General features: G+C 41.0%; 1 protein-coding gene and 1 long non-coding RNA gene across 3 annotated transcripts in view; one reads left to right on the top strand and one right to left on the bottom strand.

The window, feature by feature from the left end:
* Positions 1 to 16144, bottom strand: part of LOC115762159 (ELKS/Rab6-interacting/CAST family member 1) — a 43054-nt gene extending 26910 nt beyond the window's left edge. The window contains exons 1-7 of one of the 2 annotated variants that reach the window (XM_030704273.1): positions 16091 to 16144; positions 12000 to 12370; positions 9091 to 9207; positions 8821 to 8994; positions 7871 to 8127; positions 7561 to 7807; positions 7433 to 7488 (exon numbers count right to left, since the gene is read on the bottom strand). In XM_030704273.1, coding sequence (XP_030560133.1) covers positions 7433 to 7488; positions 7561 to 7807; positions 7871 to 8127; positions 8821 to 8994; positions 9091 to 9207; positions 12000 to 12132 — 984 coding nt within the window. In that variant the 5' untranslated portion in view covers positions 12133 to 12370; positions 16091 to 16144. Of the gene's footprint in view, positions 1 to 7432; positions 7489 to 7560; positions 7808 to 7870; positions 8128 to 8820; positions 8995 to 9090; positions 9208 to 11038; positions 11117 to 11999; positions 12371 to 16090 lie in introns of those variants that run through there. The other variant, XM_030704274.1, reaches the window with a different exon arrangement.
* Positions 1 to 19335, top strand: part of LOC115762167 — a 114027-nt gene that overhangs the window by 43535 nt on the left and 51157 nt on the right. Inside the window, exon 2 of the long non-coding RNA XR_004017796.1 lies at positions 8255 to 8275. This is a non-coding gene — a long non-coding RNA (uncharacterized LOC115762167). The remainder of the gene's footprint in view (positions 1 to 8254; positions 8276 to 19335) is intronic.

The following is a 19335-nucleotide window of genomic DNA, read 5'->3' as shown; positions in this document are numbered from 1 at the left end:
GCTGCTGCTGCTTTCGTTGTTTGTTGTTGCTGTTGTTGTTGTTGTTGTCGTTGCTAGTTAATGTTGCTGCTGCTGCTGCTGTCGCAGATTTTTTTTTTGGCTGCTTAAACAAAAATATTGATTTTATGCGCTGCTTTTGCTGCTGCTGCTGCTGCGCTCCTGCAGAGGCTAGCTTTTCATATAGATAGTGCACTTTTGCTCTTTTATTAATAAGATTATTTGATTTAACTTTAATTGAAATTGATTTAATTTAATTCACACTCACACACCCCCAAAGGGCTTAGATATATACAGCTAAAGGCACAAATTGAAATGCTTTACATCCTTTTGAAGGATTTTCTTTCATTCTATTTTTTTGTCTTCTTCTTCTTGATTTCTTTTTGCTCAATGATTTTGTGGCACACACGCGCTTCGCGCCACGTTCTCGGCCACAACCGATTTCTGGCTATATATATATATATATATATATATATTAATGCACTTTTCTTTTTTTATACTATACACGTGTATATATTTTGTATATATATTGCTTGGCTATTTCAACTGGCAGTAATTTTATTTTGTATTTTATTTATATTCTTTTTTTGCCACACTTTATGTTGCGTACGCGTCGCGCTTTTGTGGGTGGTCTGCACTCGGTCCGTGACTCGTGTCTTGTTAGCTGAAACGTTGCGTATACAACTGTTCGCGCCAGCGAAGCTTTCGCGCCCACGAGGCCAGAGACCATTGAGACAGTTTGGCAGCAGCAGCAAAGCTTCGGTCGTTTGAGCGCAACATCTCGGCCTCGGCCTCGGCTCGGCTCGGCTTCGGCTTCGGCTAAGCTCAACATACGAACAGCGTCATGTGGTTTGGCGACAGGCGCTGCATTCGTGCCGAGTCGAGCGCTCGGCACGCGCTGAAGCTTTACAACTTTGGCTCGTTGCTAGCGCGAAAAGCTTTTACGTTTTACGCTCAAAAGCTGCGCGACTCGTTTGCTTTACCGTTTATTGATTGGCGTTGGCGTCGGCGTCGGCATCGTGAGCGCTGCTTGTCGTGAGCTGACACGAATTATTAGCTAAGCAGCAAAAGTTTTAAGATTTAACGTTATCCCTGCAGCTGTCGCTGTCGCTGCCGGCGTCGCTGCTGCTGCTGCTGCTGCTAATTCTTTGGCATTGCCAGCTTTGCATTTGATGTGTGCAGCGCCTGCGTTTGACATGAATGCAGCTTTGCAGTCGCCGTCGCAGTTGCCGTTGCCAGCAGCTGTTCTGTGCGGCTGACGTCGCCATCGTCGCTGCAAATGAAAGCGCAAGTGAGGCATCCTTTCGATTAGTCCTTGCAGCACGTACCAAATTGTATGTCGATTTGCAGGTTTATTAACTGCCTCCCAGCATTGCGCTCGAAAGTAGGCAACACTATTTATACATTGTCCCATGTCGCTATGCAGCAATACTATTTGTTATATAGCTGAATGTGTTTGGCTTGTTAGATACCCTCTATATAGGTAAAATGTACTCCGCAGTACTCCGCAGAAGCCTTCAAAGGTAAACTGCGAGTATATTATGTCTAATAGAAAACATTTCTTGTAGATTTAAGTATTCCATATCTATTGATTTTTTCATATTGTCAGTGTCTATATATTCAATTTGACAATTGGTTTTATTTTATTGTTGTATTGTTTTTATTTATATGAAGAGCCTTAAGAATTCGGATTTCACTAAAGATCTGGAAATTGCCTTTAAGAACTTGGGAAAATCAGTATTTTTCTTAGGATCTTCTTTTCTCTGCTTTTGGAAAATTTTTCGTCTGGCTTGATGATTTCGTGAATTTCATGTTTACATAATATTTGATCATTATCTATAGACTTTCTATTCATCTATTTTCTTCTATGGCACTTTCTAATGTTGCAATAAGTTCTTCTGTTCATAGATTCGAAAACTCTTGCTTTTAGTTAACAAATTATATTCCTGCTGCATCCGTTGTTTCAACTTTCTCAAATTAAAGTTCAAAAGCAAGTTCTCAGTCTATCTTTGGCGTCCTAGTTTAGCTTATTAGTTTAGTGTGCATGTGTGTGTGTGTTTGGGAGTGTGTTTGTGTGTGTGTTTGTGTGTGTGTTTGTGTGTTTGTGTTAGGTTATGCGATGGCACACAAAGCACAACCGCAATCACTAGGACAACATCCGAACAACTGCAGAGAACGCAACGCAGTCGTGGGTTACAGAGAGGGTGGTGCACCAAGGGGGGCGGGGATGGTTGTACCTGGTGCACCTGGCAAATGTGTGTGTTTGTTCATATAAAATTGAAATGCAATTGCATGGAAATCGATAAATCAATTGAAGCTGACATTTCGAGTGCAAAGGATGACCCATGATGATGAGGCTGTTTTGCCATAAAGCTTGTGCAGGATATGCAATGTCCGCCATATCCTGTCCGTCTCTCTCTGTCTTTCTGTCGGTTTGCCTGTGTGTGCTTACTTTCGTGTGCCACTGTGTGCCAGTTTTTGAGCTGCTGCTGCTGTTGCTGCTGCTGCCAAGAGTTCAGAGTCTGCTGCGCATTTCCGTTTCTGGCTTAATTGTTTTCATTTCATTTGGAAACACTCTAAATAAACCTATTCCTAGCAGCGCAGCTGGTAATTGCGTTTGGCCAGGACACGACACGACTTGTCTCTCTGTGTGTGTGTGTGTGGGGGTGTGGGTGTCTGTGTGTGTGTGTGTGTGTGGTTTTTGACAGCAAAATGAATTTTACGGCAAGCCGCGTAATTATTTTATGCCCTCGGCCAAACAAAGCACACGCCCCCTGCCACAGCGCCTCCGCCCCTGGCCCTGCCGCAATATATCAAGAGTTGAGGCCAACGTTTCATGTTTATAAACGAGCAGCAGCGCCGCAGCTACACACACGCCCCCCCCCCCCCCACACACACACCCCTAACAAACACCCAACCCTGTCCATTATTATTTATGCGTATGCATGGGCTTATCCTTGCACCCACACTCTCTCACACACACGCATACAACCGGCCCTTCTATGCATGCTAATTAAAATTCAGGCATTGGCGCCGCTTTGCATAGCTTGGTAATTTGCTTGGCCAGGGCCAAACAGCATGAATATTTGAATGTGGCTGCCATTCATCGACAGTTTAGGCCAACGTGCAACTATGCCAGGTGAGTGGGTGGCTCAGGTGGCACGAGGCATGTGGCAAGTAGCCTACGAACGCTGTGTTTGGATAATGTTAGCTAAGGCGCAAGCAGAGAAACAAAAATGTCATGAAATAAGGCTTATCTGCGGCACGCCGAAGATTAAATACCCTTGTAGACATGTGAAGCGATTTATGTACGACTGATTTATGATCGATATATGATATAGTACTCCAATCTGACAGATTCCGACACGGCAGAGATTAGCTTAGATTTATATAGTTAAACGGACATGGCTACATATACTCACGCACAAAATAATAATACCCGCTACAAGGGTAGACAAAAAGGCAGGGTATTTAAAACAACAACAAAATGTGCGACAACTCACCCTCACCCCCTGCTCCTCCTGAGCGTATTTCTTGATTTCACGCTCCAAATCAAGCTGTGGGCCAGAATTGAGAAGGTTCAGTTTTGTATTTTTTTTTTCATATTGTAGTTCAGAGGGCAAATGTATGCCAGAGACCAACTGGCGCCAGTTAAATGCCCATAAATGTTGTTAATATAAAATTCATACACACACACACACACATACACACACACACAGACTCGCACACACTCGCACAGAGAATAGCTTAGATATGCGTGCGCCAAAGTTATGTAAGGCCTGGCAATATTTGGGCACAAGCTGGATACTAAGTAAGTATTAATGTGTGTGGTACGGGATGACTTAGTAGCTTGAGTTTAAAGTTATTTCAGTTCTCAAAAGTCTAGCAATAAAGTAGGAAAAACTTGGAAGAGCTTTGTAGAACTGCTTAGACTCGTCAGGAAATAAAAGCTTGCAGCAGGAGAGAAATAATTGTTGTCTAGAAATAGGAATCCAAAAGATAAAAGAGCTTATGTCTTATATTCAAGCATTCTTCCTTATGATTTTAACATTTTCAAATTGTTTACTGTATAAGAAAACACTTTTTTATATTTTGAAAAAGTAGAAAATGTTGCTCACGGGGATTTGAGCCCTGAAGTGCGTACCCAGTGCTTAGCCCCGACCCTGTTTAGATAAATTGTGAAAAGTTTCTAGCTAGCCTGGGCCCGCGTTTCATCGACTTTCTGACTTATTAAGGATTGCTCTGGCAGCACTTAATAAGTATAAAACAAGGCATTAAAGTTGCGACAGCCTTGGATAAGTTTTTCGTCAGATTTCAACTGAGCCGCGCGTTAGATAACAACTATTAATTATAGTTGACATAGCCTTTTGTGTTTTGGTGAAAGCCTTTTAATACGAAAAAAAAAAACGGAACTAAAAGCTGAACATGTGCATATACGAAATGCAATTGGAATAGAGGCAACAACAACAGCAACAGCAAAGGCTAGAATTGACCTCGACCCGGCGAACGGCGTTGATTGCTCGCTTTTGGCGCCGTTGCACGCGGCGTATACGCAACGCAGCTGCCAACTTTTTTAATTGCTCGCCTACGCTCTCGATGAAGAAAAAAAGAAAAGCCGGAAAAACTGTAGTAATTCGTACGTTTTTCCGTCTTACTTTTTGTTAAATTGGGTATGTGCAATCGGAATAAAAAATTATCTTACAGCATATTAAAGCTGCATTGCATATAAAAGGTTTACTGATGTTTTTCGTGTTTACGCCTGAAGCCGTTCAATTTAATATAGTATGGATTACTTTTGATATTCTCTTTGATAAGACTATGTATTTAAGGAAAACTTGCCTTTTTATAGATTTTATCCATATCGAGAGCTATCAACTTTTAGAGTAAAATATATCGATAGTTTCCACAGTTTCTGCAAATCGAATTAAATATATCGATAGTTTCCACAGTTTCTGCAAATCGATTATTGTTGATTGTCGGCCTTGTGGTCTTATTTGAGGATAAGAAATAATCATCGAAATCGATAAAAATCGATAGACGGTGTTTGTCTTATTTAAGAATATCGATAAATATCGACATTCCGTCTCGATTTTGTTTAAGGATATCGATAAATATTGATATACAGTCTTGGTTTTGTTTAAGGATATCCATAGGCAGTCTTTGTCTTATTTAAAGACATCGATAAATATCGATAAACGATAAAGTTATCGATAGTATTATTGAAGCAGATTTCGCAGATAATAAGAGCTAGTTTCGCCAGACACAGGGTAACTCCAAGTCGAATAGTTTTATATATAGACTTCTCTTGTTTTCGCCCAACATTTGTTATTGTTATTTCCGCTTGCTACATTTTGAACTGAGGGTTTTTAATTACAACTGTCGCTGGTTATTTCGCTCGTTTGTTCCGGCAAACCGGAGACAAATTCATTTCGTGCAACGCCAAACGCCGCCCCAAGGCATGGCCGACTTTCGAAAGAAATATATTTATTTGCGACAATTGCGACAGTCGAATGCCATTCGAGTTGTATTCAAGCGTTCAATTGATGCGTGAACAAAATGTGAATAAATTGCCAAGTGGGCAGTTAGCCAAAGAAAAAACCAGCATGAGCGAATGGATCAGTCGGGCTGCCTTAAATAAGTAGCATATCATATGGCATCAAGGTCTCTCTCACAGTGTCTCCGTCTCTCTCTTTCTGTGTGTGTGCGTGTTGTTTGGCCTTTTTGTATGGTCCGACGCCTTTGTTGACATGCCCTGGACAGCGGCCAGCCCTTATGTGGCCTGAAACTGTGGCTTAATACATGGCATTATGTGTACGCATGTTATCTATGGGCTGGCATGCGAGTAATTACAGAGTATAGCTCTGCCTGTGTGTTTGTGTGTGTGTGTGTGTAAGTAATAAGCAGCTGCCCCGTTTTGCTGTCCTTGGGGACAGATGAGTCAGAGTATTGTCAAACTGGTTCGGGCAAAATTTTCAGTAGATTTCCCACAGGGCAGCGCCGCATATGTCCTGGGGCTGAACTGCTTGAGTTTCGTGTATACCCTGTGTGCATTACAAATGGGTATACTTGATCGGGCTCTATCTATCTATATGTCCGTCTCACTCTCGCCAAAAACCTCGAAGCTGTTTTCCTAATATCGATTTGCATATCTCGTGTTTTACGCTTTCCAGAAAAATGTTCTCTTAAATAGAAGTTCTAATTTGTTGTGGGCACAGGGTAGCTGCTAGTCGGGCACTCATAGTTAAACTTGTTTCGTTTTTTTTTTGGGTGTCAATAAGTAAGAATTATGATGCAAATCGAATGCATTTTGCTTGTTGCATAACTGCGCAAGCAATAAAAAACAGGGTCAGCGGGGAGGGGTAGGGCTTATTGGGATGTTTTTTTTTTTTGGGGGGGGGGGGGGGGGGGGGGGTTGTTGAGGGGGGATCGTTGTCAAAAACAATGGCAAACTCTCTGCGAGATGTACGAAATGTATGCAACAAATTGAATTTTATTGCTTGCCCCACATTGAGTTGCAGAGTGTGAGGCATGGTGAAGGCAGGGAAAGGGGGGGGGGGGGGGCGCACAAAAGGCGTTGCAACTGATGAAATGACTAGCAATAAGTGTTTGGATGTGTGTGTGTGTTGGTGTGTGCTTAAAGAGCGCTTATAGCTGACTCATTTGTAGACAAATTAATTAAACAACAACAAGGAACAACTACCAAAAACATGTCAAAGTTACTGTGTGCATGTGTGTGTGTGTGTGTGTGTGTGTGTGTGTGTGTGTGTGTGTGTGTGTGTGTGTGTGTGTGTGTGTGTGTGTGTGTGTGTGTGTGTGTGTGTGTGTGTGTGTGTGTGTGTGTGTGTGTGTGTGTAGAACTTATAACAAAATACTACGAACAAACTGCAAACGCTAGCTTAAGATTTAAGTTGAAGTTAACTTTATTAACTGGCAGTTAGTTCAAAGCAAAACGAAGCAAAAGTTATTTAAGAATTTTTGAATGCTAGGCGCTACAATAGAGCATATGCTGTTGTGTCTGTGTATTTGGTATTTTATGGATATCAATATAGATTAGTGTAGTGTATTTGGTATATTTGGTATTTTACTAGTATATGGTATATATAGTATATATATATATATATATGTAATAAGAAAACAAAAGTTAAGCACTTGCAGTCGCAAAAGTTGTTCAACATTAACTAAAAATAAACTATAAAAGTAAGAATTATTTTTTTTGTTGGTATTTAACGTTGTTTTTAGTACTTTTTTTGTAGTATTTTTTTTTTTTTGTGGTGGGCTGCGCATGTGTACGAAATCATTGTCACTAGAGCATTTTGTTTGCCGCAAAACGAGAATTAGACAGTGAGACAGATAGTCTCTGTTGGGCGTGGGGGCGGGGGGCGGCCGCCTGTTACTCCAGGCACAACAAGGATATTTGTGTGGGCTAAGGACTTACCTGTTTCTGTGCCATCGCCTGCATTTGCTGGAACATTTGGCGCTCCTCCTCTTTGCCTGAAACCAAATGTGGCATGTTTCTATATATGTATACATTTGCCCCCTCCCCCTTCAGAGTGCGAGACTTACCCATGCCCTTGGCCTGCAGCATTTCGAGCAGCTTCTTGATGCTCTCGTCGCGCGCGATGAGCGTCTGCTTTTGGGTTTCCACGCGGCACTCGAGATCCTTGATGGTCTCGCGCAATATGCTGATCTCGCGCTGCAGATGATCGTTCTCCGCGTAGATGGCCTCCATTTGCTGCTGCATCTCGAGATTGGGCTGGCGCATGCGCAGACGCAGCTCCTCCTCCAGCTGGCGCACGAGCATCGCTTGTTTCTGCGTGCCAGGAGACCAGTTAATTAAATGCACTCACCTGCTATAGCTGTGTAATTTGCTCACCTGATTCTCTGTGCTAAGCAGCTTTAGCTGATCGTTGATCAGACTGTACTTGGCGCTCTCCTCCTTGCGCAGCGCCCGCTCTTTCTTTAGCTCCGGCGACCAGAATGTCTTGATGCTGTGCATCGAGCTGCCCAGCTTTTGATTCGTCAGCTCCAGCTCCCGCTTCAGATTGCCCAGCTCACGCTGCAGATCCGTATTCTGATGCTGCAAATCCCCCAGATAGGCACGATCCGATGTGGGCATACCCGTGTTATAGCCTGTACATAGATTGAGTATAGAATTGAAGAATGGCATATATGTTATCCTAAATTCTTATATATTTATTCCCTTATTAGTTAGTTAATATTTTGTAAGTAATAAATATTATTTCCTTTCTCTTTTCAGGCCTCTCTAGGATAATACTTGGTAAGCTAACATATTTTCATATCATATACAAATATTACCCAGAATATATGTGAAATCTTACGCTTTCCACGAATGGAAGATCTAACAGTAATATCGTGGAATAATGGTTGAAATTTCTCGACAAAATACCTGACAGAATCCTTACGAAAGCGGGGTTTGACTTTCTCCTTCTTGGGTCTCCTTCTCCTTCTCCTTCTATGGTCTAAGCTAAGGTTTCCTTCCGCCCGATCCCCATCTATCACAATATAGTACCTTTATTTTTATATCATATACATATATAATCATATACATATATAAATCTACAACAAATCTGAAATGTAACGCTTTCCTAAAACATAAGCGGGGCATTTCTTAAACGAACCTCTTGAGAATATTACGAATGGAAGATTTTTTACGGATATATATGGAATAAAATGCAAGGTTCCTTCCGCCTAGGGTAATCTCTCCTCTTAACCCTGATTTAGCTAAGGATTCTTTTAGATCGATTTCAATCTAACCCAACATATTACCCATAGCTAAGATTTATTTAGTGGACCAACGCTTACCTCCTAGCGCATTGGGACTTTGTCGCGCCGAACGGCCGTACAGTTCGTCCTCCAGGTAGAGTCCTCTTTCCAGGGATCTGTCCCGGGAGCGATCACGCGGCTCTCGTATGGGAATGAATTCACGTTCATGCGGATCCACAAGGCCGCCGCGATCGAGCGACTGATAGCGGGTTCCTGTTCGATGTGAACAAATCAAAAATATATAATAGAATTAAAAGGAGAATATGCTAGGGGCGCAGAATGTGGGTTAGAGATGTGCTGGGTTATTACTTGGATAGTCCATGGCATGTGACATCGGTGGTCTGCTGGCGCTGCGGCTGCGATGGTGTCCCGCACCGGCGGGACTTGTTGGCTCATCCATGTCGCGGTAGTATGGACTGCCCATTGCTGAAATTCATACAGAATTCATGACGATGATCAAATGAGGATGACGGGTTCGGTATTTGTTTTTCTTTTCTTTTGTTTTCTTTTTTTGTTTTTCTGCTTGAGTGTGAAATCAGAAATGAAGAACAAAATCATAAAAAATAACCGGTTCATATGTAAATCAAGATCTGGAACTAGTTTGTATTTTCTTGTAGTAGATGAAAACTAGTGCAGTGATTGTTTTTTGTTGTTCCTTTTTTCTTAGCTCGGGAATCGGTTGCTGATTGCGCTAAAGCTAGTTCGTGTCGCTCATACTGAATTATGCAGTTACTATATGGTATAATAAAAAAGGGTTAGTTGAATGGAACGCAGGGAACGAAAAACTCAACATCAACGTGAAATGTTTGTCGTGTATCGCGCGCGAGTTGCTGCCCGCCCGCCTTGTTGCCATATAAAATGGCTCATAAACTAGCTACTTTGTTAGCCAAAACCCCCGCTCACTCCGCCCCTTTGGCCTTGCTGCAGCAGCGCTGTGTGATTTGTGCATTGGTCCCGGGGGCGGATATGTGTGTGTGAGTGTGAGTGTGAGTGCGAGTGTGAGAGTGTGTGTGTGTGTGTGGGGGGAGCCATAAACTAAACTTTTTGCCAGCATGAGCTGAACATTTTGCACGTAACCAGCCAAGCCACACGAAACTTAATTTGTGGCTCTTTGTTGTGCCGTGTCCTTGCGCATCAGTGTTGCCAGCTTTTCTTTTTGGCCATTTTTCAAAGCTTATTTTAAGGCTAAGCTAAATGCTACTCAAAGTACTAACCAATTTGTGCTGCTATTGAATACGAATACGAAATCAAGACTTCTTTTGATATTTATAAATTTAAATGTGCTAATTTTTAGATTTTGATATTACATATAGACCAGTTCTAATAGCGGACACATATCTGATTTTTCCATCAGTTTCAGTTACTAAAAAAAACTCAACTAAAACTTATCTGATCACATTTACTTTCCTCATTTTATGCTTCTTTCTTGACTTCCCTTCAAGGGCTTTCATAAATTTATGTCTGGCTAAAAATTTGCCAACCCTGTGGCTTGACTTTATTAAATCATAAATTCTCAAGTGTTATTTATGGTGCTATGCCTCAGCTAGAGGGCAATAACAGACGCTATTTTGGTCGTTCAAATAAGTTGAAACTCTAATTAGTTGGCCGCGAGTTAAGAAGTTTTTTATTATTTGAGCATGTGTAGAAACTATGCTCAATTTATGGTCAATTTGTGTGCCCAATTAAGCGGTGTTTCATTGAATTAATGGTATAAACTGTGGGTTCAAACAAAGTTGGCGCCCAACGTGAGTCACTAACAAACTTCGTCGGCTGTGAAAAAGCAAGCATGTAATGTATTTAGTGAATGCTTTCTGTCCGTTATTGTTATTGCATTTGAGTCTTATTTTTTCTAGGACCTGAATGGTTTTTTAAAAGTTGGCACCCAACGCGAGCAAATATCTTTTAGAAGTAGAGTATGTAATGACTAAAGTGAATGCTTGCTAGCCATAATTGTAATTTAGTTAAATTCTTTGATTCTCTCTGATAGTTTTCCATTTTATGTATGGTCAAACCTTAGTTAGCGCCCAACGTGAGCCGCAAACAAGCGTTGTTGAAAAGTGAGCATGTTGAGACTAAGGTGAATGCTTGTTAGCCATAATTGTAATCCACATTGAGCATTTGATTTTCTGTGATAGTTTGTTATTTTATTTATGGCCTGAGCTGTATGTCAGTTGGCGGCCAACGTGGGACACAAACGAACTTCTTTCGCTTGCTGAGAGTACTGAGTGTGTTATGATTAAGGTGAATGCTTGCTAACCATAATTGTAATCCAGTTTGAGGCTTTGATGTTCGGTAACGCTTCAGAAGGAATTAAATTTAGCTTGTTGTGGCAACTCGAGGTCGTTGCTGGCTGCTAAAACCAGCTGCCAGCCATTTTCCTAGTCAGGTTAATGCAATTTACAAGTTAACTGCAGCGGCTGGAGTTGATTCAATTATAGAAATTGATTTGAAATTTTGCAGAGTTCAGTATGCAAATACGGGTTGATTTAATGCATTTAAAAGACGCAACGTTTTCAATTTTCATTGGAAATGTATGAGTGTTATAGTGTGTGAATGTGTGTGTGAATGTGTGTGTATGTTATGTTTTTGTTGGTTTAACAAAATAAAAATTATTACAGATTTTGCAGATGAGTTAAGCCAAACGTAAAATGTACCATGCGCATGCGTGTGATGTTAGACAGAAATTATAGATTTTAGTATAAAATTTTGCATTAGTTTAATTAAGAAACTACAAAGAGCACAAACTAAAAGCATTTTATGGAGTTCACAAATGAAATTTCGAGACAAAAGTTTTAATTTTCAACTCAACTTCTAGAGTCTTAGTCAAAAAGGTTTTTAAAGCCAATTTATGAAGCTCTCTTCGCATACATAAATGCAATCTTTATGCATGCAATAGGAGCAATAAATTTTGATAAAACTAAATCAATTCTTAAGCTAAGTAGGCCAATTGGAGTATGTGAAATGATATGCATAATTTAGGAGCTTCTCTTTGTCTCTATCTCTCGCCCTCTCGCACAAACGTGAGCAGCTTTTGTATCTTGCAGATACTTATTTTTTTTGCACTTAGTTATGGCATTTGGTGTGCGGCTACGTTTGTGCTTGAATATGGCTGGCGAAAATTTAAAGTAAAGCCAGCTTTAGTTGAAGCCACTAACTGATAGATTAACTATATATATATATACATATATAATTTAGTTTATTTTGGTATTTTTGTTCACCTAGTGGACTTCCGCGTGCGCCGTAATCCCGTGATGGTGAGCGATCGACCGTTGGCAATTCCTGGAGCCGACGCACGCGACCCGGACTGCGCACACCAGAGCTATTCACTGGATTATAATCGTCACGTGACATAATCCGCGGCTCATCCGCGGCATGCACCCACGCAGTTCTTCTTCTTGTTGTTGTTGTTGCTGTCTGTGTTGTTGTCGTTGTTGCTTCTGCTTCAGTTGTTGTTGTGGCTGTCCTGTTAAATGCTTCGTTTGATTGAATTTCTTTGGTTTGTCTGCTCTAGATTGATATGCACGTTTTGATTGGCTTTTATATTGGTTCTATGTTAAATTCATTCAATTGCTCGCTCGCTTGGCTGCATCTGCAAGAGTTAGAAGTGAAAAAGAACAAACATGGTACAAAATAAAGAAGGCAAACACCGCAAACACAGACAAGATCTTATGCATATTACGCATACGCCACCATATATTCTTGCACACAGCCAAGATCTTTCGCATATAACATATATACGGCCCGTTTTGTGTCCATATATACAATCATATATTACGCATACGCCCCGTCTTGCACACAGCCAAGATCTATCGCATATAGAATATATACATCCTGTTTTGTGTATTCAATCATATATTACGTATACGCCTTGCATAGAGACCTCCCTTAAAGCATTTGCCGTTTTGCATTTAAATTAGACTACATCAACAAACATATCCTTAACCTTTTTACCTAAATCTCAGGCAGCAGAAGCTGCACTAAACGCATAAGCAAATAAACCCAGCGGAGAGCTTGTGAGAAATGTCGAGAGCATGGCATTATGGCAGCTCTCGTCCGCTCTCTATGCAAATTTTGTTTTCTATTTAGACAAAACAAATCGCATGCAAATTGCCACTCGACCAAGTCGCTGCCAAGAGGAGTCGCACTCAGTTGAATACACACACACACACGGACACACACAGGAGCACACACAGGTAGATGATTCGTATGAATTACAACGAGGGTGGAATCATTAAATATCTGTGCTAGCTTATATTCAATTAAGCAAATATTTCTGCATATAATTATAAAGCTATCCGCCAATATATCAATTTATGCTGCTTAGGCAACGAGCTGGGTTGTATTTGATTAAAATGTGTCTTGAATTTATCTGTTAGTATCTATCAACTATTTATCTATGTCTTTTTTTTTTTTGGGTCTAAGTGGGTTTTGATTCCATGACTTAATCAGTCTCTGCCTAGCGTGAGGTTGTTTCTTCAAATCCAGCTATCATTTTGCAAGGAAAACTTCGTAAGCTGTCAAGATCTCAATATTTATTAAATAAAGGAAAACTGCAGATTATTAAGCATGGTCTAATACAGCTTTATAAAGCAACTAGACTCTAAATTAAAGCTTGGGCTTTGTGAGAGAACATCTTGAAAGAGCTTAGAAATTCGCAAAGATGTAAATGAGATATGATAAGCAGATCCTTCATCATCAATCATTGATCTACTAAAAAGATAAAACATGTCAGACTCGGATTGATATTGGGGTTCATATTGACTAAGCATATATATAGATATATATATATATATATACTCGATGAGTTCGTAGGTTTCTCCTTCAATGCATAACATACTGCCTGATAAAATTACAAGACTCTTTCTATAAAAGCCTATGGAGAAAACTAAAAGCTTGGCTAATTTGCTCAATAAAAACCTGAATTATTAATAAGAAAAAAAAAAACCTTTAACAACCCTCGCTCGCCAGAAGAGATAGTCCGTGTCGGGCTGTGGCACGTGTAGGTAAGACGAATCTCACGTTTTACCCAGGCACTCACGGATGGGCTAAAGAAAAAAGTGAAGTGCAGCCGGGCAGGGCGCAGCCAACTACTGAATGCGTCGCTTTATGAATGGCTAAAAAGAAAGGAAGAAACGGGTGGGCGGGGCGGACCTGTGGCAAGCAACGGCGACAGCGACTAAATAAAAGCTAAACGAATCAGCAGACCGGAAGACCATTCAAATGTTTACTTGCATGCCTGAGCAGGCTGTGAGTGTGTGTAAGCGTGTATGTGTGTGAGAGTGTGTGTGTGAGTGTGTCGCCTGAGTGCCCATTTACGTGACAGCAACAACAACGTGCCACATATTGGTGCATAAGCCTTGCAGCTACAGGCCGCCAGCCGCAGCTATCAAGATGAGGTCAGGATCTGACCAGGATTCGATTACATATCCAGCCCGGCCATTAAGGCCAGCACTCAGCTAGGCAAACAAAGCACACTCACACACACAAGCACACACACACAGTATCTACTGTATCTAGTTATCTATGCAGGCAGCTCACTTTTCTTTTTCTGCTGCATACTTTCAGGCGCGTCGTATTTTTATCCACTTCCGGCTCCGGGCCAGCAGCATTTGCAAATGCATTTGATGACGAATTCATGTACTATTGTTACAGCTATTACAGTCGACACTCGTTGGCGTTATCAGCGCCTGTCTGAGTTATCGCAGCGCCCCCGAGGCACCCTCACCCTCCGCTCTACCCACTGCCTTACCCCACAAAAACATGTTGAATTTGTGGGGCAGTCGCTCGCAGCGCCCATTTGCTATTCACCACACGCATTTGCGCAGCTGCGGCGCTCAGCAAAAGACGCACACACACACACACATACATACATACACACACATGTGACGATTCAACAATCGCGTCATCGTAAAGTATTTGCCGCATATTTTGTTGTTGGGCGTTTGGCGGCGTTTTCTTTTATAACTTTTTTTTCTTCTGTGCTTAGCGCTCTATGCTGCGACACACACACACACACACACACACACACACACACACACACACACACACACACACACACACACACACATATATACGCACTCATACACACACATTGGCAGCGGCAGCCCAAATAAGGTTAAAATTTGAAATCAATAAAAATTATTCCACTCATCTAAAATTAGAAGCAAGACTAAGGCAAGGCAAATGCCTCAGAAAATGGGCAATGAAAATGGAAAATGTAACTGTAACTAAAACCAAAGCAATGCTAAAGCAGTCACACGCAGCCCACGCCCCCCGCACGCCCCCTACCCCAAGGAATAAAAACAAACACGCAAAGCGTTTAAGGCTGGCCGCCCATAAGTAGGCGTGGCCGTAGGCAGTATATGATGAGTATAAAAAAAAAGGAAATACTCATTAGATGCCTCTGTCAATGCGCCGTCTGTGTGTATACTCGCATGACAAATCATGCGAGCTGCCTATTGTTACGCCTCCCCTCCGACCCCCGCCCCCCTTCACGCCCCTTTGGCCAACGAGTTGTTTCTGGGCAAATGCACAATTGCCTTTCGTGTGAAGCCGCATCTAATTAAAAGCTTTCAATTGGCACAAAAAAATAAATGGAAAAAGTTATCAAGAGAAATAAATTGGAAAAAAAAAACCAATTATATTTGAGAGACAATTTGACAGCTAGTCTAAATATAAGCCTAGCTTATGAAGGATATAAAAAAACAACAAGGAAAATAAATGAGAAATAATACGTTAGCTAAACTCTATAAACTACTTAAGGCTAAGCGCAGCAGGAGCTTAAAGGACTAAGCAAAACATTTTGTCAAGGCGCTAAAACTAAACTTAAATCAAGTAAAATGCAAATTAGATAAATATTAATAATTATGAAAATAGGTAAAAAAAAAAATGCTTAAATATTAAAAAGGGCAAAAATTCGTACATATTAATAATTGTTTAATCAAGTCTAGGAAATACTTAGTAGCAGTTAGTTTAGTTAAATACACAATATACAATACACAATACGCATAAACATACACATACACATACATACGAGTACTCGATGGATATATACATACATATGTATATATGTATGTATATATATTTACAAGCATAATTTGAATACTTAGTTCGATCTGATCGGGGGGGCAAATTGATTATTATTTATACGTTTACTCAAGACATACGCAGGAAATGAACAGAGCTAACAAAGTGCGTGAGTGTGCGTGTGTGCGTGTGTGTGTAAGTGTGTTGTGTGTTGTCTTGATCGGAACTGCATTAAACTTGATTTTTGGCGTATATTAGATATAGACTAGATATAGCTGCTCACCCGCTTTGCTTAGACGATGAATTTTGAATGCTTGAAGTGTGAACGCGGCGTATGAGAATTAATTGTATATATATATAAATATATATGCTACAGCTACAGCTCTAGTTCCAGCTCCTGGCTTCAGTTCCAGCTCCTGCTTCAGCTCCAGTTCCAGTTCCAGTTCCAGTTGCTCAGCACTCTGCACCTTAAGCTCAACAATTTTGTATTCTAGCTGCAATTTTTCACACACGCGACACAGCGGCTACATTGCCAGGCATCTGTACTGTGTGTGTGTGTGTGTGTGCGCGTGTGTGTGTGTAGGCGTGCCGCTGCCTCCTGCTGCTGCTGTTGTTGTTGTTGCTGCTGCTGCTGCTATCAGGCGGCGCTAAGTGCATTTCCGTTTCCGCTGAATTTGCGCATTTTATTTTATTTTATTTTATTTTATATTTTCTCAACTTTTTTTATAATTTACTTTTGAACTTTCACTGTCTGCTGACTGATTGCATTTTGTTAATAGCCGCTTATTAGTTAATGCATTTATTTATTTATTTTTTTTATGTATGTACATGGCTGTTGGGGTTAAAAAAACACGGACACCGCACTTTGGTTAAACTCTGTTGAGCTATTTTTTTTTTCTTTGCTCTACTTGTTGTTGTTTTGCTGCACAGTTAATTAAAGCACATTATTATAATATATATATTTTTTTTTATATATTTTTGCTCGTGTTGTTGCTCGAGTGCTGCGTGCTCAACGAGTGATTTATAAGGTTCGACGCGAAGTTGGAGTTGGGTGAGCTGCCCGCCGCTCTGCGCTCTTTTTTTACGAGCCAGCTACTGACACACATTTTCACGCACGAAGCGACCACACATCAGAGCGAGAGAGAGAGAGAGAGAGCGTGAAAGAGAGGGGGGGCGAGTGGGAGTCAGCGCTACGCGGAGGAGTTGCCGGAGTGTGAGCGCTACGTTGCGACGTAACGCAGACGTAACGAGACGCAAACGTAACGAAACCGAACGGACCACTAACGAAGCTAACGACATAAGGGCAGAGCCAACCCAACCCACCCCCAACCCCCATCCGACCCCCATCCCGCAGCCGCCCCCTGCTTCAGCTACATACAACTTTATGTTACACGCCCCCCCCCACCGCCCCCGCGAACCTAACCCTAACTTCAGACTGCACTGTATGGGTGTGTGTGTGCGTGTGTGCCTGTCTACTGTTATACAGCTTATTGCTGTTCAAACTTCATGTATGTGTGCGTGCGTGTGTGCGTGTGTGTGTGCGTGTGAATGTGTGTGTATCTCACACGCTTTATATGTAGGTTGAAGCAATTTATAATAATTTTTCTTCGCCAATCGATATATGCAGCGTTTAGCACGGCCCAATAATGTATCGAATCGCGCCGACTTTTCGCTCGGTCACATTTAGACGAGCATTTATTCATGGTTTATTCATGTTTGATTCATGGCTGCACTCATGAGCTGTCGCTTTGAATAGTTTTTTCCACTATTCTTTTTATAGTTTCTTTTTAGCAAGAGGCGCGTGCACATTTTGCAGGAAATCACTTTTCTGTATCCAGGGAGCTGTCGCGGCCTAAAGCACAATTGCTGCTACACACGCACACACACACACACGCACTCACACACACACACACACGAGCATATACACATTATTTTTCTTGAAGCCAACTTTTCGCAATTCATTTTCAAATTTTTTCGTAATTTTTTGTTTTAACACACTTTACATATAATTTCATTTAGCTTTTAGCCTGCACTTTTTCTTTAGCCTTTTTTTTATTGGTTGTTTTTTTAGCTGCCAGGCAATTTAATTGGCCTTTTTTTTTTGTTGCTCAGTTGCTGCTGCTGTTTTAGTTACTGAAAGATACATATATACTCTGTGTGCGTGTGTGTGTGTGTGTGCGAGTGTGTGTGTGTAATCTAACCCAAAAAATTGTTGTGCGGCAGCTGCTGCTGTGGGGCCCGTTTTTCGGCAAAGCCGTTGTCCAACTAACTACCCTCAAAGTACTGAGCGCCGCTCGTCTGTGCCAGTCGCTGTTATAGTCTTCGCCATAGTCATAGCCAAAATCGTAGTCGTAGTCCGTGCTACCCGTCGTTGCGTGGTGAGTTTTCGCACTTGTCAGAGCCGCTCGCCTAAAAGGCGGGCAGAACTATATTGCGGAGCGCTCTCTATTCGGCGCTTCCTGATTGCAATCAATGAATTTTCAACGCGCGAGCGCAGTTTTCCTTTCTCTCGCTCTCAGTTCCCCAACACACACACACACATACACTTTCTCTCTCTCTCTTTCTCTCTTTCCATGTCTCTGTCTTTCTCTTTGAATAGTTGTATTTGCGTTTTGTTTTGTGCGGCTAAATGAAAATTCCAATAGCAAAATATGAAATATGCGCGTACATTCCTTCACAAAGGCGACTGTCATGCAATTTGCATTACGTTTTAGTTGCTAACGTTACGTGTTTGGTGGTTAAACTTGTACGTAAGAAAATTCAAATTGTTACGTCTCGGCATGCGCTTTCCCTTGGGCCTGGCAATGCTGCATTTAAATGCCCGCCCTAAAAGTATGCTATACTTTTACATATGACGATGCCCCAAATATAGCAGAGCCTTATTTGTTTTATCAATAAATCTAAAACTAATTCATATTCATATTAAATTGTAAAAAAAAAAAAATTATATTCAAGAACTAATTTTGATAAAATGCTACATAAACCTAGATCGATAATCAAGCACCAAAGGCATCCTTCATGTTGACCCTTGCTTTTACGAATTTTCGATGTGTATGAGTGTCGATTAAAAACGATGCTTCCAAATTGTAATGCGGAGTGAATTTTGAGATTACACTGCGAACAAAAAGTCATTATCCATGAAGATCGTTCCACTTTTGGCAAATTTGGGGAAGTGGTAAAAATCGACCTCGGCCCATATGAAAAAATAATTGGTGGAAACTTACGGCTTTTAGTTTTTATGCGAAATTCATATAAATCAGCTAATATCAAAGTTAAAAAAAAATATAGGAAAGAGCTTTAGGAGGAAAAGCTTTAAGCACGAAGTAGGGAACTTGATTGATATATCCTTAGATTGGGCTTGAGGAGCTTTAAGAATAAAGTTGGTATATTGAAGTATATTTCTATGGACATGGTATGCAATTGTCTGCAATGCTTTCATGGAAATAGAAAGCCTTAAGTATGGAATTGGGATCATAAGCTTTGAATGAATATATGCACACTTAATTAAGTACTTACCTAATCATGAAG

The sequence above is a fragment of the Drosophila novamexicana genome, unplaced genomic scaffold, assembly GCF_003285875.2.
Source record: "Drosophila novamexicana strain 15010-1031.04,08,12 unplaced genomic scaffold, DnovRS2.1 tig00000564-arrow-pilon, whole genome shotgun sequence".
In the NCBI taxonomy this organism is placed as follows: domain Eukaryota; kingdom Metazoa; phylum Arthropoda; class Insecta; order Diptera; family Drosophilidae; genus Drosophila; species Drosophila novamexicana.
This window is presented reverse-complemented; position numbering and strand designations above follow the sequence as displayed.